The sequence below is a fragment of the Fukomys damarensis genome, unplaced genomic scaffold, assembly GCF_012274545.1.
Source record: "Fukomys damarensis isolate Sample0158 unplaced genomic scaffold, DMR_v1.0_HiC HiC_scaffold_25, whole genome shotgun sequence".
Lineage (NCBI taxonomy): Eukaryota > Metazoa > Chordata > Mammalia > Rodentia > Bathyergidae > Fukomys > Fukomys damarensis.
This window is the reverse complement of record NW_022900937.1, coordinates 13,070,621-13,092,557: the sequence shown is the minus strand read 5'-3', so window position 1 is coordinate 13,092,557 and position 21,937 is coordinate 13,070,621. Positions and strand designations below refer to the sequence as shown.

At 44.6% G+C, this 21,937-nt stretch overlaps 1 protein-coding gene across 2 annotated transcripts in view; it reads left to right on the top strand.

Annotated features, from left to right (window-relative positions):
• Rora (RAR related orphan receptor A) overlaps positions 1-21,937 on the top strand; it is a 165,645-nt gene that overhangs the window by 29,435 nt on the left and 114,273 nt on the right. Inside the window, exon 1 of one of the 2 annotated variants that reach the window (XM_010641228.1) lies at positions 4,645-4,717. The exons of the other annotated variant lie outside the window; for it this stretch is intronic. Within the exon in view, the coding sequence (XP_010639530.1) occupies positions 4,660-4,717 (58 nt within the window). The 5' untranslated portion in view covers positions 4,645-4,659. Of the gene's footprint in view, positions 1-4,644; positions 4,718-21,937 lie in introns of those variants that run through there. 2 annotated transcript variants of the gene reach the window in all.

Below are 21,937 nucleotides of genomic sequence, written 5' to 3'. Positions count from 1 at the left end.
CGAAAATGACAGATGTCTTTGCTGGGCAGCAGGAATTCAGAGGTGACACCATGAAGTCTTCTTTGTTGAACCGAAACTGTGTGACACAGTGTGAGTTGCGCTGTGACAGAGATGTCCGTGCACATGAGAAGCATAGAAGAGGAAAGTGACCCTCTGTGGGAGGTCAGGGAAAGCCGGTGGACAAGGTGACATTGAAACAGAAGCATAGAAGAAGGGTAGAAGTCTGCGAGCTAGAAACACAGTGGGAGAGCACAGGGGCAGCTGTCGCAGAAGTCTGATGACGTCTTCGGGATCCACCTCCATAGTCCCATGATGCTCTCTAAAGCCTGCGGTGTAAAACTGTGGCACAAGCTCCACACCTGGCTGTGAAGTCGGCACTCTCTGCCCCCTACAAGGTGTCCCTTAATGCACTTTCCCAAGCCACTGGGAGGTCCAGGATCCATTGGGACTTCATAGAATCCCTAGATGTGGGAGCACAAGGGCAGGTGCCCGGGGCTGCATTTTCATGGTTCCTTAGGGTGCTGAATTGCTGCTCCTCCCCGATTTGTTTTGGCTTGTTGAGTGGAAGGTGCGTGGCGTGTGGGGGTGTTCACACCTATGTATGTACACGCGTCTGCTGGTGAAATCAGCCACGGTGGTTGTTTTTAGTGTTTTCCTGGCGCACAGGGCCCTGTCGAGCCCCACAGCGCCTTTGTCCTCACTCGCTTTTCTCTCCCCTCCTTCCCACCCTGTGATTCCTACTATTTTCCCCCCATCCCTTCCTTTGTCCTCTACTTGCCCTGAAAAAGCCCAGCTCCCTTGTTTCTTGGTTTCTACCACCTACGACCTCAAAGTTGCCAATATGCACAGGATTTTCCTCAGTAGACAGCTCCTCCCTGAAGAGAAACTTGCCGTTCTGGGGGATTTCGTGGCCATTTGTCGATCTGAGACTCCCCATACCTAGGCAGGGAGTCGAACCCCTGGCCGTCGGGGGAGATCGATGTGAGGTGTTCTGCGGATTCAGTCCTCGGCTCCAGTGACTGCAGCTTTCGGAGGGTCTGCCCTGTCCTGCCATTTCAGTATTGTGAAGTTTGGACTTTGAGTGCTGAATAAAAAGAGATTCGGCCTCTATAAATAAGGCAGCCCCCAAGTCCTGAAGCCAAGCAACTAAATACTCGGAGCTCACGTTCACCAAGCCGAGTGGCTGTGCAGTCAGGGGCACCTCGGTGGCCGGCACGGCAGGTCTCATGCCAGCTTCCAGGCCCCCTTTCCTCTTCACAATGAGGCAGACAGAAGCCTGGGAAGAGGAGGGACCCAACCGTAGCATTTCGTTACTTTTTAAAAGAAATCAAGTAGATTGCCTTAGATGTACACAATTACAGAATCTGGCCAATCAGGATGTTCTTTGGCAGTTTAAAATTTTTCGTAATTATAAAAAAAAAAAAAAACTAAATCAAAGATGCCAATTGGAAGTAAAATTGTCCTGCCAATAGAGACATCACAAAATACGATGTTCCTCCGAGCAGTGTCTGTGGCCCTCTGTCCCCCAAGCAGGAAGCGGCCTCCAGTGACTGTCACCAGGGAAAGATGAAAACCTCAAGTTTCACACAGTGCCTCCTTGCTCAGATCTTTGTTTAAATTCTGGAAGGCCTGTGTTCAAGACTTACACCTGTCCACAGAAGCAATCCCAGTTCTTTCTCTCACTCACTGCACAGGAATGTTCTAAGGACTTTGTTTGTTTCAGCATGGAAGATTGAATGCAGGGTCTCTGCACTGAGCGCTGTATCTGCAGCCTCCCACCCCACCCGTTTTTTAATGTTGAGGCAGGGTCTCACTAAGCTGCTAAGTTGCCCGCGCTGGCCTCGAACTTGTGGACCCTCCTGCCTCAGCCTTCCAGAGTGCTGGGGTTTCAAGCATGTACCATCATGCTCAGGTATTAGTAAGAGTTATAAAGAACTTTCTCAAACTAGCCCTAGTCTCTTCCCTAATCCTTTTTTAAGGTAACATGGAAATAGTATTACAAAATGAATCATTTAAAAATAAAAAATTCCCAGCGGCTTCTGTGCTATTCTAGTAACTTCCGGGGAAGGTGAGAAAACTGCAGCCGTTCCAGAAGCTGCTTGGGTTACTAATAAGTCTCACAGAAGCCCCTGTCACCAGGCGGAGTCCAAGTTGCCACACACTGTCCTGAACCTTCCTTCTCAGTTTTTTTATTTATTTCTTTCTCATCTTAGAGCAGCCAGCAAATGATTTCACACCTTTTTGTTTAGCTGCTAAAAGCAACACAATAACCTCCCCCCTCCCAAGGCTCCCTCTCTGGGTTCCAAAAATAAAATGGGCTCATTTTCCTGCAAAGCATTCAGAGGCTCTGAGGAATTCTAATGAAAAACTGAGGGAGGAGACTTGGTGGGGAGTCAGGCTGAGGAGGGTCAGCCTCGGCCCAGAGCTTCCAGCCGGTCTCCTGGAAAACAGAGGCAGGGGGTAGCACAGCTTTCAGGCTGGAGACCGGAAAGACTTGTGAGCAACCTATAAACTCTGCAGCCACATCTTCTATCCCTGAACCTGGGATTACTTGAGTCCTGTGTCACTTTCCAGATAAGAAATCTATTCAGGTGGGGAAAAAAACCAGTAACTTCCCTTGGGTCCGAGTACAAAGTCAGGGGTCTGAGATTCTAGGTTAACATTTTCTTTGGGGGTGGGGGTTAAGTAGAGTCTCACTATGTAGTCCAGGCTGGTCTTAAACTCAGGCTGGCTTCGAACTTGCAGCGATCCTCCTGCCTCAGCCTCCTGAGTGCTGGGATGATAAGTGTGTACCACCATGCCCGGCTCTAGGTTTACTTTTGAAATCAAAGTTTTCCTGTGCATGTCACTAACAGATTGATCGTATTCCACACAATACATATTAGAAAACACGCTGTGTGGTGCCGGTCGTATAACATGGGGCCCTGCTGGCCAGGCCGGAATGCATGAAGCGATCTCAGGGACAGCTTTCCAGGAGTGCGTGCGCCATCCATCTGCAGTCAAAGGCATCCCTGTAGGAAGGAGATCGCCAGCTTGTGGTTGTCTTGCCTGAGCTCAGAACACCCAGAGGTGGCGCCTGCCGGTTCTGTTTCCGGGAATCACTTTACTTAGGTACAAAGCCAGGCCTTCCTGCCCCGTTTATGGAGCCATAATCTGCCCTGCCACTTGGTTCTGGATGTGTCCCATGCACCAGCCCAGAATCTGTCTCTTCTTGAGTTCATAAACGTAGGACATTTTCTGCAGAGAGCAGATGAGGTAGGATGTGTTAAAAGGAGAAGCACGTATTCGTCCATGAGCCATCCTTCCCAGTCACCTCCCCTAGAAGGAGTTTGCTTCTATTCGTTCTCCTCGCAGAGCTCCTACTTCCTTCCCTGGACTGCAGCCAATGTAGAGCACAGCCCAGAAGAGTTCCCACAGCGCACGGCCCAGGGCAGGGAAGGGTTCTCCACAGCGCACGCGCAGGGTCTCACCTGACCCACGTGTTCTTATCCAGGCCCGTGAAGAAGGGCGTGCTAGGCGAACTGTGAACAGCATTGCTCCAAAGATGCATCTGCTGCTAAAACACAGACTGTAAGTGGTTTCGAAGGACGCCTAAGCAGACGTGGTGGAGCACCCCCCTGTAATCCCAGTACTGGGGAGGCTGAGGCAGGAGGATCGCTGTGAGCCCAAGGCCAGCCTGGGCTACACAGTGAGACCCCGTGTCCAAAAATCAGAGAAAAAAGAAAGAAACAGAGGGTGCCCACAAACGTTTAAGTCTTCTTATCTCTGTGGTAGAGCTGATACTTGAAATATTTTGACTTGGTACACTTAACCCAAATTACCACATGTTGAACATTTGAAAACTTTCCAGCTGCATTTCTTTAAAATTATGCTGAGATGCAGTATTATGTTCAAGGACTCACAGAATTAAAAAAGAAGGAAACAAAACAGATTTCCAATCTAGTTGCCAACTTTCAGGATGATTTTATTGCCCCATTTTACATATTTATTTGTAATTCATTTACCAATACTTTTGAAGTGCCAACTCTGCATGCAGCCTTGTTCCAAGCTTATTCAGGGATGGAAAAAGATTCCCTTCTTTCCTAGTGCTTGTATTCTGAAGGGTGAACAGAAAATAAATAGATACACAATACTGAAGTTAACTTCCTGTGTAGTGCCAAGTGCTATACAAAGGCCCTGAGGCTGAAAAAAAAAAGTTGGTTGCACTGTTGGAGCCCAAGAAGGCCAGTATACCTGGGGAAACGTGTGAAAAGAGCACAGCAATAGCAGATAAGCAGATCTCCTGCACCTCTGAAGGCTGAGGCGAGGTTAGGCTTTTATTCTCCATGCAGTAAAAGCCACTGGGGAACTTTTGGGGGAGATGGCATGATGTGATTTGTGTGTTTTAGAATGCCTTCTCTCCTGATGTGTGGAAGGAATAGAGGAGGGACACTAGTTAGGTGTCACTGGCAGGTGTTGGCACGATAGCGGTGTAAAGAGAGAAGAGCTGTTCGATGCCAGGTAGATTCTGGAAGGAGAACCAACAGAAGTTGCTAAGACAGAGTATTTGGAATCTGCAGGCTTCGACGCCTCGGCTGAAAGAAGTGGGAGAGGTGTCACCATACACTGAGCACTTGGGGTGCTGTGTGCTTTAACCCTAATAGTGACCCTAAGGCTGACATGAGGGAAGAGTGTTCTACCTGCGTCTCACATGTATGGATGTTCCGGCTGAACAAAGGTAAGTAACTATGTAGTCAGGCTGAACTTGAACTCACAGAATCCTCCTGCCTCAGCCTCCCGAGTGCTGGGATTCTTCTAGCCACTTGCCACAGCTCCATGTTGTTTCCCAAAGTTGTGACCGAGGAGTGGCCCTGAGCAGAGACTGCTGGGGTCCGGCTCCATCCGGCTGCCCTTTCCTCTGAGTTACTGCTGTAAGGAGCTCGTAAGCAAATAACACCATCGACAGCAGATCCAACATGTCATCCTACTTAATCAGAACAAAAACTCCTCCTGTTACCCTTCTCTCCCCTTTGCTGCCTTCTGGAAACCTCAGTCTGGGGCCTCCTGGCCAGGGCCACTTCGGCCCAGACAGGAGGCCCAGGGCCCACCTCCCTGCCTGCAGAGCGAGCCCTGGCTGGAAATCGCCCTCCAACCCATGACAGCTTCGCTATATTTAGCAGAAAAAGTGGCGGCGAGGATCTGTCCAGCTCAATCTTTTTTACAGTTCCAATGTTCAAAATCTCACAGGCAGTCTCCTGAAAGGTACATTGGCCCTGACAGTCCCTGAGTGGGAGGAGGTTTGCGTCTGTTCCAGGGGCACCCGCTGGAGACCTCGTCCCCAAACCGTAGGAGCCTCCAAATGAAGAGCCTCGGTGCTGGTGGTGCTTTGATGAATTTTAAGTGTTATTCTGAGGAAAGAATTCAAGGGTGAAAGATTTAAGGGGGAAATGGACTATGACTTCGTTGTTTATGTATTTAATTGACATGCTTGGTAGTTGGCTTTTATTTCTTTTCAATGCAGCCTGGATGGGAGATACATAGGGCGGCTTAGGATTTGACGGCAAAGATAAACTTGCCGGCTGGGGTAAGGGGTGGGAAAATTGCCGCAGGTTCTCAAGTGCTTACTCGGACAAAATGACCGCCTGGGAGGCTGCCCATCCCTTATTCCTGAAGTGGCTAATTTGAGCAGGAGGCGCAGTTCAGCTTTCTCAAGCTACCCTGGAGCAGAAACAGTACATGGGCCATGACCCTGCCCCTTCCCACCGCTGGTCTGCCAGAGAGGGTGACCTACTCATAAAAAGCTGAGCAATTAGGAAGAACCAGAAAAAAAAAAGAAGAAGAAGAAGAAGGTAGTGACCGTGAAAGAAAAAAATGAGAGTTTTCTAGAAATTAAAGAAAAAATGAGAATGTTCATGATGGTAAAATGTTGCCGAATTTACCATTGGGGTAAATTTACCATTGTGCTGGGGATTTAGCTCAGTGCTTCTGCCACCTGCTTCACAAGTGCAAGGTCCCGAGTTTGATCCCCGGTACCAAAAAAAAACAAAAAAACAAAAAACTAACAATAACAAAAAAGCAATTTTAAAAAGTAGTCTTTTTTTCCTACTTTCATCAGTGCCCAACCCCATTTTGGGTTAAATCTTATTCTAAGGAAAAGCACTTGGATTAGAAATGTCCTATCTCATTTTCACAAAATCGCTTCCCATGAGATGAGCTTTGCATTGCTGTGTCCTAAGCTAAGAGTAGAAGAATTGAAAATCCACCATTGTGACACTGCGCTTCTTGCAACAAGAGCTTCAAACACTGTATTCCAGAAGTTAATTCACAAACTATTATTAAGAAAAAAATTGTGGGTGATTTTTTTTAAAAATGAAAATACAATTAAAAAGGAAGAAAAAAGTCATTTATAATCTCATTGTCCTGAAACACTGACTGTTAACATGCCTTAAAAACAGGATCATTCAGCCACACTTCGTAGGACTCTAACAAAATCACTGAAATTCAGGCTTCCTCTTGTTTTCTGTTTTGTGACAGTTTCCAGCGGTTTAATACAGATTCATAGGTTGATCCTTTACCAGTGCCCTGGAAGTCAAAGCAGCAAAGATCTTTTAAAGTTAAATGTTTCAATCTCCTCTCTGGAAATCTTTTCTTACGATGAACCGAAAGATTCCTAATTCTTCTTCTTCTTTCTATTACTGTTCTACAAATGTCAGGACACCAGGAAAGTCCTTTCTGATGTCCCATGTCCTAGCAGGAGCCCCGTCCTTCATAGACACGACAGCTAATCCTGTATGATTTCCACTCGAGACCTAAAACTTTAAAGGTAAAGATTCTTTCTCCAGTGAATTTAGACAGTCTTCTGAAATGTCATCTTGGGCCCGTTTTAAGTTGAAAGAAACCAGTATAAGAATAGCTTTAAGAAAAAAAAAAAAAAAAACTTCTAGAAAAAAAAAAGGGAAAAGATGAGGCTTGGAGAAACTGAAAGAATCTGCACAAGGATCAATACAATTCTGAGAGAAACTCCCAAACAAAAGTTTACATGTGTAGAAAAAATCTACAGGCTGTGAAGGATAAAGACTCTGAAAGTCACCATGATAATTTTAGCTCATCAGAGAACAATACATTTTTCTGTACCATATTATACCTTAAGTTTTATGGACTAAAGGTATAACATTTTTGGAAAATTAAATAACTAGAAAAGTGTCTTCCTGCATATGTAGCTAGTGCAGAGCTCCTATACTGTTCTTTAAAGCGGTGGGATTAAATAGTCAATAAAGTGGGATATAAGGAAGTATGAATTTTCTGCATGAAATAGATAAATGCGTCTAAGATCAAAGGAAAGGGGCTATGAACAGATCAGTGGTGGAGTGCTCACCTGGCATAAAGAATCAATGATTTCAGTACCAAACCCTGGGGGAAAAAATCAGAGAGCCAGGTGAGGTGGTGCACGCCTGTCATCCCCGGACTCCGGAAGTCCAAAGCAGGAGAATCACAACTTCAAGCCCAGGCTGGGAAATGTAGTGACCTAGCAAGACCCTGTCTTCAAGTAAAACACATTTTTGTAGGGCTGGAGATGTACCTCAGTTTGAAGGCCCTGGGTTCAGTCCTAAGTGCCATAAGTAAATAATCAGAGGACAGAAAAGCAAACTGGTAAGAAGCTATATTTCAAGTAATATAGGCACACACAAAATTAATAACCTTAATATATAATGTGTTACTATAAATCAATGAAAAATAGGTACAGGTGATGAGCTGACAATTCACTGAAGGGAAAATGCAAAACATTAATTAGTCTGAATAATATGCAGCCTTACTAGTGAATCCAAAGTTAAATACCAGGGATCTAACAAAATAGCAATGATTTTTAAATGTCATGATCGATGTGGTCAGAACTACAGGAAGATATTCATAAGCTGTAGTAAGATAAATTGATATAACTTTCCTGGTAATGTTGTATATATTAAAATGGGATTTAGCTCAGTGGTGCCACTGCCTGTCTCACAAGCACAAGGTCCCAAGTTCGATCCTTGGTACAAAAAAAAAAAAAAAAAAAAAAAAAAAAAAAAAAAAAAAAAAACTGAAAAATGAGGATATTCTTTGATCTAGTAACTCTGTTTCTAGTAGATTATTCTAACGAACAATTTGAAATGCCAAGATGGATGCACAAAAAATAATGTTTATTGAAGTATTATTTATAATGGCTAAAATTATAAGCACCATAATTGTCCACTCCTAGAAAAATTGTAATACAGTCATATGAAGAAATAGTACAATATATTTCACATGAAGGAAAATTATACTGCCCTTAAAATATTTAAAGGATGAAAAGACCTGAGATAGCACTTCAACTGAGCAAAAAACAGTATGTAAAATTATATATCGAGAAGATTCTGAGTTATGTGAAGATAAAGGAAAAATACTGCAAGTTAGTAGGAGTTGTATTTGACTGTGATAATATGATTTGATAATATTTTACTTGTTTCTTTTTACCTCTAAATTCCAAATTATCGACCACGAACATGTATTATTTTTTCAGAATCGTTTAAAAAGAAAAATCAAACGAGTATGGTAATAGAAAAGAGCCAGGGGTTGGCGTCTTTTCCTCAGCAGCCTTGGACTGAGTCCTCCTTGCATTGGGGGCACTGGGGTGCTACTCACCCAGCCTCACTACCAGCTGTCGGACAGTTCACTGAGAAGGGCGGGCAACTTGCTAACTATGGGGGAGGCAGCTGCTTTCTCCTCTTCCCCTCGTTGAGGTATAGATCCTCCTTTTTTCTTCCTTTCTCCACACCTCACAACCTACAAGGCAGGAGACTGAGCACCTCTTTCCAGGAGTGGTGAGACAGTAGGACTCCCCTACCCTTCTAAGCCTGAAGAGGAGAACCCCAATCTGAGGGAGATGGGAGTGGAGGTTAGGTCCCTGCTAGGCCGGGGTCCGCCTCCCTGTCCTCCTTCACGCTCTTCTAGAAGGCAGAACACTGCTGGATGTGCACAGGGAGGGCTTCCTCGAGGGGTTCACTGGCGAGATGAGCAAAGAAAGCGTTCAGGGTTTGGAAACAGAGGCTTTTCCGGTGCAGACTCCCTTGAGGCCGCCACCACCGGGAGGGCCGGCCCTGCGGAGGAAGGGTCAGAGACTGGTCAGGCCCCCTGGGCGTGGACAGCCTGGCCAGGGACAACCCATGAGCCGGCTGAGGGAGGGTGCTTCTCAGCTAAGACCAGCAGGTGATGTTTGTGTTGTTTTTTGTTGTTGTTGTTGGTTGAAATAAACCACACATACAGTGTAGTTTGTCTGATTCATTTCCTGTAACGATTTGGAATATGTTTCTGCTTCTAAGGAAGCAGAGGACCCACAGCCCTGATTCATTTCCACCCCACAGTGAAGCATTCTCGTGTAGAAGCCTCCATCACGTACAGGTACAAATTCCCTATGATGATTGTGATAATTGTGTGTACCTAAGGTGAACTACGAAAATAAGTGTGCCTTTCCCTTAGGTCTCGTAGTTTCTTTCTGATGGCAGAAAGCATATTTTCACTCATTGGAAATGAATGCACCTAAAATCCAAGCATATGCATTTTTGAATATGTCTGGCAAGAAATACCTTATGAAAAATTACAACAGCCTATAATTTAATTATTCTTAAGTATCACTATTTTTTAAATACGTAGAACTCGGGAACTAGGAAAGTCGAGCTTTTTAAATCTAAATTTCTTTAGATTCCTTGCTCCTCCTTTTTCTCCCTTCTCCCCACCAAAAAAAAAAAAAAAAAAAAAAAAATCTAATTTATTCTGCTTGGGCTAAAACATATAATTCAGCAATATGCTCACCATCACCCTAAGGTTTAATATTCTTTCCACTAAAACGAAGCAAAAATAGCACATGATCCTCAAGTTTGATAGTTAGGAAGAGAAATTCATGGGACCAGCATAACCTAACAGCCATACTTAAATTGCATCATCATTTGCATTCTGCTCCATGCCCTGAGGCAGCAGAAGGTGTGCAGAGTCATGGTGGTGGTAGTGGTGGCCAGGGTGACAAAACCCATTAAAGGGAGATGGAGGGCCAGGCGGGCCTCTGGGTTTCATTAGCTTACTTGTTGTGTGGGAGGTAAATGGTATCTGAAGGGCTCCGGAATAGCTCAACAAAATGTTAATCACCTAGAACAGCAAGAAATGAGTTAGATGTTTATCAGGTACCTGGAACAAGAGATGACTTTCTGCAAAATGTGTGAGAATCAAAGCCAAAGGCCCCGTCCTATTCAGTTGAGAGGGGGAGGAGGAGGAGGAGGAAGAGGAGACAAAGAAGATGAGACTGAGTATGGCAAACAACAAAGACACAGAGGTGAAAGTAAAGCTGATTTTAGGTGTTTTTGTGTTTTGGGGTCTTTGTTTTATTTTGTTGGTACTGGGGATCGAACATGGGACCTTGCGCTTGGAGGTAGGTGAAAGAACCTCTGAGCTAAATCCCTGGCCCAAAGAAGCTGATTCTTACCAAGTGCTGAGGGAGGTGAGCTTTGGGTTTTACAGAAGAGCTAGGATTTTGAAAGTTGTATTATTATTATTATTATTGTTATTACTACTACTACTAGATAGCGATGCTTCTCCTAGAAGACACATATCAGTAGGAACTGAGAGGGCCTGAATTTCTTGGGCCACTGAGGGTGAGTGAGGTAGAGGACTTGTATTAGGTGACTTTTCATGGCCTCCCTAAAGTCCAAGTGGCTGTGACTTTTTAATGGGCATGGACATTTTGTATCCTTGTTTTTTATTTTAAGACTGAGAAACTATTAAAATTATTTTAAAATTCTGTCATTACAGCAAACATCATATAGAGGAGGAGGCTTCACTCCTCGTGCCTTAACTTAGAGATTATTTTTGTGAAAAGCTGGGATTCTTTTTCATACTTTTCTTCTTATTTTCTTCCAATGCCAGGGATCAAACGCAGGACCTTGTGTTTGCAAAGCAGGCATGGTGCCACTAAGCTAAATCCCCGGCCCTCTATTTTGTATGTTTAAAGCATGTACAAACATGTAACTTCAGTATTATACATATTTTGAGAAGTCCATTCTTTGCTTCAAAGAGCTCTTGAAAAAAGGACACTCGGTTTCTAGCTTGATAGCTACGAGGAGAAAGAATATTTGGGAATCATTGGTAAATAATACTTTTAAGTCTCTCTGTGCCATATGAAAGTGAAGTGCAGACCTGTTTAAGGATGTATTTCCCTAATAAAAACGACTTTATGTATGTTTCTCAGCTTAGAGGAGCATAGAAGAAACTACTCTTTAAACTTGGGTTGGGCAATTGATTTTAGTTGTGGCTTCTATTCCTTACTCAGCAATTCCAGCAACCCGCCCTTCTCGTACCACAGTTTTCCCTCATGGACAGTGGAAAAGTAACAGAAAACCTGAACTTGGGAACTTGGTCTCAAAGCACCGCTACCAACTGCACCTGCTTTGGGCACCTGCCCAGCTCTTCTTCTCCAGTGGGGTCACACATTCTGCCAGCTCACAGGAGGCTTAATTACCTGTACTTTCAAACACCTCTGAACTCTCTCAGGAGAGGGCTATTTGAGTTCAGTGTCGTATTATCCAGTTTCAGAAGCATTCATGGTATAGAGCCAGAAAGGAAGAATTCAGAGATGAGCCTGTACTTGCAAAGGACATTTAGAAAAGTGTTGAGGGAAGCCTTCCTGGTTTCACAGGAAGCTTCCACCCAAATAATAACGCATCTCAGAAATAAAATTCCTAAATGAAGTATTAATTGGAGGTCATCAGAATTCATACTAGCTGGTGTTCACGTTCTCTTTACTGAATGGTGCTCCTGGCCAAAGCCTGTGTTTCCCCTCCTGGCTGGAGCCTATGTAATTGTTTCACGGGTGCATCTTGGTCTGGGTATTCTCAGTATCCAGAGAGAGCACCAAACTAGAGTGAAGCTTTCGCAAAACATGAGGGCCACACATTGTAAAACAATCCATTTTATGTAAGAGATGTTGTTCTTTCTTCTCAGACTGAATCCTCTCTCCTTTGGGGGTGTGGAAATGTTTCTTTCATGAATTAATGGTAGCTACATTGTCTTTTAGCCAAATTTAAATTTGGAAAGGGAACATTGGTCTCACAATTTCAGTGTTGGTTTTTTTGTTTTGGTTTTGGTTACTGGTCTGCTAAGTCCAAACTCTGCACTAGCTAATTCTGTCTGTATGGCAGGAGGGGAAACGGAGATAATCGCCATTTTCCAGCCCAATACAAAACTTGTACCTCAGCTAGTGATAAGTAGGACACCCCATGTTCTTGAGTTATATTTCTCTCCATCCTCTAATAAAGCTCCTAAAATTAAGCCGCTGAAAGGTCAAAGAAAAAAAAAAGAAACAAGGCAAAAAATAATCTGAAGAATAAATTGCCTAGTGAATGGATTCAGTTTCACTTAAGTGACTAAAAGTTTGTGCTCTGCAAGATCTGCAACACACTCATACTAAAACTGTTTTGTTGTTCATTTGAAATTCAGATTTAACCAGGAATTCTTTATTTTATAGCCAAGGCTCTTTGGCCCTTTGGAAAATGCATAGATAGTGAAATGTGAACTAAAGTAGCCGCTGCACGTAAACAGCTATTCATGAAAGAAAGTCTTTAGGTTATCTGTATGTTGTCTAGTTTTCTTGTCTAAATGTGAAATATTTAGATCCCTGGGTTCTTATAAATGTATAACAACCTTCAGTGGTACCCAAGTAAGTGTAAAACAAATTAACTTGTTCCGCGTGGGCTTACCTTGTCCGTGTGCTGATAACCAGTGTTTATACGCAAACCCTGCCCTTCTCCACTGCCCACCTGTGAGCGGGCCCTTCAGGTACAGCCCAGAAGTTTGACTCTACCTACACGGAACTTCAGGAGCTGAGTGCTCGTGGGTGGTAAGTGGGGAAGAGAGCCAGCATCCTGTGCTGTGCCGCCCTTGGCCGTACTCGGCACGTGGCCAACGCACTTACTCTCTGCTTTGTTTTTCCCTCTGATGTAAAACTAATACAAAGTTTAAAGTGCCACAAGTTTTTTGCCACCCTGTCTGGCGTGTGCAGGATTCTGTGCCTTCGCTACAAGGAAAATCATCGTGAAACTCTTAAGAGCGTAAGTGACCTCTCTGGTAATATTTGTAGGGAAACTACTTTTCATCTATAAAGTGCACACCAGTTTTCTGTTAGGGAAACAAATCGATACGGTATTAGCTGCAGGTGGGTGGGGAAGTAGGAATAGATGTGTGAAGGACTTTAAAATCTATAGAGTCTATAACCGCCTCAAGGTTATCACAGAAGTGGTGTTGAGTAAGGGGCAGAGATTCCAATAAATGGGAGTGAAAATCAAAACGTGACCTCAGAGCTGGTCTGGTAACCAGCCACTCACAATGTCCTCAGATGTTTAAGACTGTGAGAAGGAAGTCTCAGCCGGGCCCAAATGTCATCTCTAGGGTGACATCGGGCAGGTCATTCTCCGTCCCTTGCAAGTGAGGGGACTGGACCTTCTCAAGTATTGGGCCCTTACATTAGCCCCTAGGAGGTTCAGAGGAGAGCAGGAACTCCAGAGTTACACACGAATCCGCTGAGCAGGACTCAACCCCACCCCTCCCGGGGCTTCAGCAGCTGCGGATCTGAAAGAACAACCCCCTCCTTGCTCTTGCTCTGACCTCCGCGTACAGAAGTGCAGCCTTTCTCTGTGCCTTCCACTGCCATCCCCCACCTTGCCGGAGGAAGCGGAAGCTTGCTTGGTTGGTCAGTGCACGGCCCTCCAGGAGCCGGCCGGTCATTGTTAACATTCTCTTTCAAAGCTGTTCCTTTGGTTGGAAAGAAAATACTTAGTGTCAACTGAGTGATTACTTACGTGGGTATTCAGAGATAAAACGCGTCACTTTTTTTGTTACTAAATCACACTCAGGACTCGAGATTTTTTTTTTTTTCTATGCTTTCTAGCCCCTTTTCCACTGAGCTACTGCCAGCCCAAACTGGGAGAAATTCTTCTCTTTTTGCTGACCATTTGACCCTGAATGGGGATATGACAATGTTTGTGTGCCTTCCAAGGTAGGCAGCGTATCCCCTGATTTTGCCCTTCCTAACTGTGGAGAAAGTTTCACAGACAAGACGGGAGATCTCTAAGGGATCCTTGCCATTCTGAGCATGTAGCTCATGAGGGCTGTTTTCTGTGTGTCGTTGGGCTGCGACTGTGCTTTTCTAATACTAAATCCCATAGAAAAATCATAGATCTTTCATTTTGTTTGCTATCCCTGAGGAGTTATGAAAGTGCCATTTTTCCTCATGGGTTTGTGTCATTGTTATTCTTGGGGTACATCCTAGTGGTCATTTCTGCAGTCACACCCATGACCCCTGCCCCTCCATGATCACCCACTCTTCCTAATCCCCTTTTTTGTCCTGTGAACCCTTGTTGGCCATCCCAAGATGAAGATTTAGTAGAGGGCCTGTACCTCTGTGCGGCCTACACCTAGTACATAACTGGCCTTTGCCCAGGTTATGCCATCCCATCTGGGATGACCTAACTCCATTGTGATCAGTCTGATGACCTGCTGCGTCCCATCTGCCTACCCAGTTCACTCTTGCGCCATTTTGGTGTCTCTTACAGCGGTGATCACATCTCTTGTGGCTCTCGTATGTCTTCTCCATCTCATCCAACAGCAGCTCATTCATTGGCTCTACAAAATAACTTTGAGCATGCCCTCTGCCATGGTGAATAACAAGTGTAGTACTTGCCCTCAAAGAGTTCAGACACTGGTGAGACAGACAGGAAAGAAGGGAAGAATCTGTCATTTCAAATGTTGACAGAATTTTGGAAGTAAACAGATAGGGCTCTATAAGAGTCACTGCTGGAGTCTATTTAAAATAATGGAAGTTCCCAAGGTGACCTACAGGCCAAGACTTCAAGAATGAGAAAAATCCGTGTGCGAAGGGGTTGGTCAATGGCTTCCAGGCTTTGTTCTCCACAGGTGAGCAGACCCTGAGTTCAGGAAAGAGTTCAGTGTGATTGAGAACTGAAAAGGAACTTCTCTTTGCTCCCTGCTTTCCAGAGCCTCCTTTCATGTAGATGCTGCTAACTTCACCTGCTCACACTGATTAATCCACCTCCTAAGCTGTGGCTGCTGGTCATTTGCTGGGGCTTCTGGGTTGGCACTTGGTGGCCCACCATCTTCTGTTATTCAGCAGTGTAGAAGAGCTTTACAGGGCTTGAATTTCATACTTCACCTACCAAGGGCACCAGTCAGGCTTGTCTTTATGTAGAAGGTGCTGAAGAAACACTTGTACCCTCAGTATGCATTCATCAAGTGTCTTATCTAGGCTGGATGGTTCATGCTAGGTGTTTAGCTCAGTGCCAGTGTTTAAAAATAAACTCAGGTCTAACCATAAGAAAACACCAGACAAACTCAGATTGAGGAACATTCTTCAACCACTTTTTTTTTTTTTTTTTTGGTACCAGGGATTGAACTAAGGTCCTTGCGCTTGCAAGGCAGGCAGCGGAACCACTGAGCTAAATCCCTGGCCTATAGATTGAAGAACATTCTACAACATACCTGACCAGTATGCCTCAGAACTGTCATAGTCATCAAAACTAAAGTTGGAGAACCTGTCACAGCCCAGAGGAGGCTAAGGAGCCATGATAAGTGAATATAATTGGAACTGGGTGGCATCCTAGGACAGAGAGATTGAGTTTAAAAAAAAAAAACTAGTGAAATCCAAATAAAAATGTGAAGTTTAGTTAATAGCAATGTACCAATATTGATTCCTTAGTTGCAGCTAGTGTTCCGTAGTAAAACAAGATGTTAACGAGACTGTAAAATGTATGGGAATGCCCTGTACTATTTTTACAATGTTTCAGTACATGTAAAATTGTCCTAAAATAGTTATTTTAAGTTAAATATAAGCATATCAATTATGAAGACATGTTCACTGCCTTCTATAAGCTTATAATCCAATAAAGGAAAGACGCATCTAAGCTCTAGCAGTACATTATGATAAAGACCACAATAGGAATGGACAGGCAGACAAGTAGTCCAAAGCAGAGCATGGTTTCCCTAGAGAAGGATTCACTGAGATGAGATGGACAATACCTGGAGCTGGGTGTTGGAGGATTGATAGGAGTTTGTAGAATGTGGAAGACAAACTTAGAAAAATGTTAATTTGAGCTTAGAAAAGGTCATGATAAGGCTCAGAATATATTCAGTTAATTTAGCATTCAATGAGGAGAAGAAAAAAAAAGGGAGGAGCTCACCTTGGGTATGCACTGAACAATGATGGTAGAACAGTTAGAGACCTCATTACAGTCCTTCCTTGATACCCACAGGGAAGTGGTTCCAGGACTGCCCCCTGCCCCCTCAGGATACCAAAATTCAAGGTGAGTCACTTATGTATAATGTGCAGTATTTGTGTACAGCATATGTGCATTATCCTATATACTAAATTCACTTTCATATTACTTTAGCATATCTGTTACTTCACATAATTACTATGGTGCCTAATAAATACTATGCCAAGATTGTTTGAGGATAATGACAAGAGACAAGTCTGTATAGGTACGCATGTAATTTGTTTTCAAATATTTTCGGTTATCAGTTGAGTCCACAGGTGCAGAGCCAGCAGATAGAGAGGGCTGGCCATGTTCTGGCCAGGACCTCACTGCCACATCAGGCAATGCCCAGGCCCTCAGAGAAAACCCACCAGGACATTTTCCCGACCTGGTGCAGGGGTCCTGTGCTATGCCATCTATCTCCCTGGAGTCCACAGCCAGCCTCTTTTCCTGGAAATAGATGGCCCAGATGCAGGGATCCACTGGGCTGATGACTTGGGGACTGAGGGAAGAGCTCAGTGGTTGATCCCAGGTCACCATCTCTGAACTGGACAGGCCAGAGTATCTGCCACACCCACAGCTGCTGATGAAAGGGCTGGAAGAAAGGCACATTGTGAGTAAGTGTCGTGATCGGTTGACTGCTCTGTCCCCAGTGCCTGGGTTAGAATCGGTTGTCAGTATCGGACTCAGCCCATGAGGACGATTAGATTAGCCTTTGGCCAAAGATAAGTAAAGCAAAATGGCAACCTTCCATGTGGCGGCCAAGGTGACCGATGACAAAGGGATGCTCAATCCAGCCTCGCTAGTGAAAGTCTGAGCAGGAGGTCTGGAGAGGTTCGGAGGGGACCTGGAGGTAGCAGAGGGTCCCAAGGCCCTGTGTGGAAGCCGATGTTACGAGGAAGCAAAGCCTTGAGTGAGTCCAGTGGGTCCTGAACAGGCCAGACCAAGAAAACAGCAGATTCTCCAGATCCTATTGCACGGGTCCCCAACCACTTTGTGGCACCCGTGACCTCTACCAACCTAAATAGCCTAGAAAACTGGGGTCCTAACCATGATGGTCTGGCAGGTCAGTGGTGGAGTTCAAATGAGAAAATCCTCTCAGAGCACTTGGCACAGTCCTAGACGCCAAAGTGTTCTAGTCCTGTTATTTTTGAGATGATTTTACTCTTCTTATTAAGTTCTCAAGGGAACTCTATTATGCACATTGCTCTGTATTTTCGAAATAACCTCCCCCCAAGCCTGGTGAGTCTTCTTCACAGACAACAAAAGAAAAAGATTCCAAAATGATCACCAGTCAGAGGAGCGGCAAATAGGCAGAGAATCGTAGACCGCTAGCCTTTGGGAGCCTTGGCCCTGATTTTCTCTGCCATTAGGGTATGGGAGGCCCTGGATATTCACACGAGTGGCAACGTGTGGTAGGCTCCGGGCTTTCCTGCTTTGGGGAAGACTGGCTCATAGTGGCAGCAGGCCGACCCATCTAACTGGAGCTGTGGGGAACCAGGAAGAGAGAGGCAGGCGTGGTACTGGGTGCTGCAGGCAGGGCATTCCTGGCACTTCCCGGGCTCCCCTTGGAGCAGGAACAGGAAAACTGAATAAATGCTCAGGAAGGGGGAACGTGGAAACCGAAGACACATCTAGTCCTCCTTTATCTCCAGAAACCTTTACAAGGTACTTCTGTTTTTTCTGTTGTTCCATCAGAGTCTCCACGTGCATTAGCATTATTTATTTTTTGAAGAGGGCACATAAACATGTGATATGTTCTTCCAAAGGTAAACAAGGGTATGAAAAAGCTTAGCCCCATCCCTTAGCCACAGATGCTAATGTCTTATGCAGCCTTCCAGAAATCCACTCTACAAATATCTGAGCACGAAGCATTCAGGCATATATGTACAAATACACATATTTGTCGGTGCATGCTGTTCTCCATCTTGATTTCTTTCATTTAGCACTGCATCTTTAGAGATCACCCTGTAGCAGTTGGTTTAGAACTACCTTTTCTGGGCTGGGGATTTGGCTCAATGGATCTGCCACCTGCCTTGCAAGTGCAAGGGCCCGTGTTTGATCTACAGTACCAGAAAAAAACCACCAAATAGAACTGCCTTTTGCTTTTTAACTACTGTGTGATATTCCTGGGTACACCAGAAGTATCCAGGCTTTGCAAACCCAAACAGAGCAGCAGTAAATATCTCATAGCCTCTCCTGTTCTGCATCTGTGCAGGCAAGACATACATGTTATATTCTTCGATATGGGATAGTTGGAATAATGGGCAAGTGCATTTTTAATGATACTAGAGACTGCAAAATATATGTCTTTCTCTTTCTGCTGGATTTTAAAGGCTTTCATTGTTTCTTTTCTATATTGCTATAGGTTTTAGTCTTTGTTGGTTTTAATTTGCAAGAGGAAAAAAGTAGTTGTTGGGAAGTGTTTTTAGTAAACCCTCCACATCCCAAAGTAGAGGGTCTTTTAATCAATTAAGCAATTGCTTCTGTCAGTGTGCCTGGACCCATTGCTTGGCTAAGTTTTCCAAACCATTGATAATATTCAGTAGTGCTCAGTATTTGCAGGGCTTCTTTGACTGAGATCTCAAAGCACTTGACCGCATTCAAGCAGAGTTCCTTTGGCTCTGGCAAAAACATCTTTAAACATTACAGATGAGACACAGAAATGAAAGCCCTGTTTTACATCCACACCATGTGACAGGTGACCAAGAAAAATGGGAGACTAAGCAGCACCATGCCTGCCCATCATAGCATGCCACTTTGGTTACCTCAAAACTGCCACCTTTTGTGGATACGTTTCCAGTGAAAATTTGTCTCTGTGTATATAAGCAGCGAATAGAAAAGATTCTTCTTGGCCTTTGAACCCCTTAATTCTCTCTAGTCTGGGTCTTTTCTATTTGAGAAGATGTATAAATAAAGCATTATTTCCAGTGGCCCAGTAAAAGCAGGAAGGAAAAAAAGGAAAGGAGGAAGGAAGGGTAGGGGAAAAAAAGAAAGAAAGAGAAGAAAAAATTAAAACCTAATTCAAACCCAATGTTGCCCTCCAATGGGGAATATACATACATCTGATGACTAGAAACCCCAGCCTTGTGTAGAAAGTTTGATTCCCCTGGTAGGAAATTATCCTTATAGAACTTTTTTTATCCTCATCTCACCCTATTCCTCCCCACCCTTTCCTGCCACCCCGCCCCAGTCTCCAGGCCCTCCATATCCTAACGTATAAACACAAAATTCTAACTGTAGAGCAAGAATTTCAGTGGGAACATGTTAGCAAACATCATCTCATATTTCAGATACAAAACCAAGTCACTGAGAAACTATAATTTATTTAGTGACAAAGATTCCATGTTACACATGTCTCAGAGTATAAGTACTAGGTCAGGAATGATCAAACGGTAGGTTGGATTTTTAAAAAACTATTTATTATACAAATGAATCTGGACATCAAAATGAAAGTAAACATTGCTGCAGTCCTGCTGCTCCAACTAATCTTACTGCTTTCATCCCTGGCTCTGTGCCCTTTCAAATTCTTTGTCCTCATGCCCCTAAAGCCACATAGTTTTGTGGGCAGGAGCCCATGCTCTGGCTGTGTGTGCATACATCCAAAACCCACCGTTGACTGATTGGGCTTTAGTTCCTTCATCTGAGAAATGGTCATATTAATAGTGCCCACCTCACAGGGCTGTTGGAGGAATCAATAAGATCTCTTTCTTAAACAGTTAGCAAAATGCCTGGATTACGTTAAGTACTTGGTGGATATCAGCTGCTACTGTAGTTTTTAAATTTTCCTTTCTGACTTTAAAAATGTATCACAAGAGCCAGGCATAGGATACACACCTGTAATCCCAACACTCTACCAAGCTGAGTCAGGAGGATCTCAAGTTCGAGCCCAGCCTGTGTGACTTAGCGATTTAGCAAGACCTTGTCTCAAAAATTTAAGAAAAGGAGTGGAGGGGCCTGAGGATGTAGCTCAGTGCAAAGGCCCTGGGCTCGATTCCCAGTGTTATATAAATAAGTACATAAAGGGTGAATAAGGTGCATCATGAGCAAGCACAGCAGAATTGTCTGATGGATCCCAGATCCTGTATGTCCCTGGGCGAAGCCTCTTCCTCTGGATCCCTGGGAGCCCTCGGGTTTTGCAGATCCACCTGGTATGCGCTTCATTGCTCTCCTGACCTTCTCACCCCATCCGTAAATCTGAAGCGTGGGGGGAGGAAGTGCCCAGAAGATGTGTTGTCCTCAGGCTCTAAGTGCCTATGTGAGTGGCTGTATCCTTCCAACCAAATTATAGTGTGGGTATTTTGCTGATGCTTTTCAGGATAATGGTAAAAAAAGAAATAGCATCTGGGTATTTTTTAAAACTGACTTAGTAGTTTTTGTACTTTAAACAATCTTGTTAAAATGTTTGCAGTATTATTTGTAGTGAATTTTTGCATTAATATAATTTCCAACTTCTGGGAAAAGTGCAAGTGTAGCACGAATAGCTTGTATAACCTTTATCCACATTCCCAATTGTTACCATTTACTTCTGTCCTTTCTCATTCTCTTTTCTCCATGTGTATGTATATACACACATATGTGTGCCTGGAAGTGCACACATTCATACACTATTAAGTGGACATCACACACACACACACACACACACACACACACACACACACACACACACGGACACACACACACACACACACACACACACACACACACACACACGGGTACTGTGTGAAAGGCACCATTCCCGCACCCCCTTTCAGTGTGGATTTCCTAAGAACACAGTCTTTCTCTCCTATCCCATAGCACAATGATCATAGTCAGGGAACATGGTGTTGATACAATTCTTCTATTCTCTAGCCTGCAGTCTCTTCTGTATTTTTAAAGCCTCCCTTGAAAAAATAGGTGTGGGACAAAGATAATAAATGTACATCACAGCCTAATTAGGCCACCTGTTCACTTGGTGACCCCTCGCCTGAGCCATTCTTCAAAGCAGAGCTCTCACAAGACCCCCCTGCAGGCCTGCAGGAGCCCGCCCTCCTCCCCTCCTCCTTCTCCTCCTCCTGCAGCCCTGTGTGCAACGCCAGTTCAGCCCTCCCCTGTCCCTGTGGCGCAGCTGCGATTCACTCTGTCCCCACCCTTGACTGTGTGGCTCTCCGGGGCGCTGCCCGGCCTGCTTGGGTAGTTGACAGATAAGGGGTGCTTAGAGGGTGTTTGTTGAAAAATGCTCCTTCATAGGGGCAAACGGAAGGTTCTGATGAATTAGACTTGATGAAGAGGGCTTTTTTAAAAAAATCCACCGGCGGAAAGCTCAAAGACACAACTCAGGGGTGAAATGATGTACTTTTTTTTTTTTTAGGAGCATCTCAGCAGGCGTAGGTGGTGCGTGGGCCCTCAGCTCTGCTAGCCTCTCTGGTCCCTCTAACTTTTTTCTCCTCTCTCTGCCCCCCAACACTGCGACAGCTGTAGGAGTCTGGAGCTGTGCGGGGGACAAGCACAGACCAGACTCTCCCAGAGCCCGGCCCGCGAGCAAGACGCAGCCAGGCGCGGATCCCAGCCCTTGGCAGCCCCGGCTCTGCGCCGTTCCTGCCACGTTAGCAGCAGTAACTTTCCGTGCGCCCCGGGCGGGGCGGAGCTCTGCG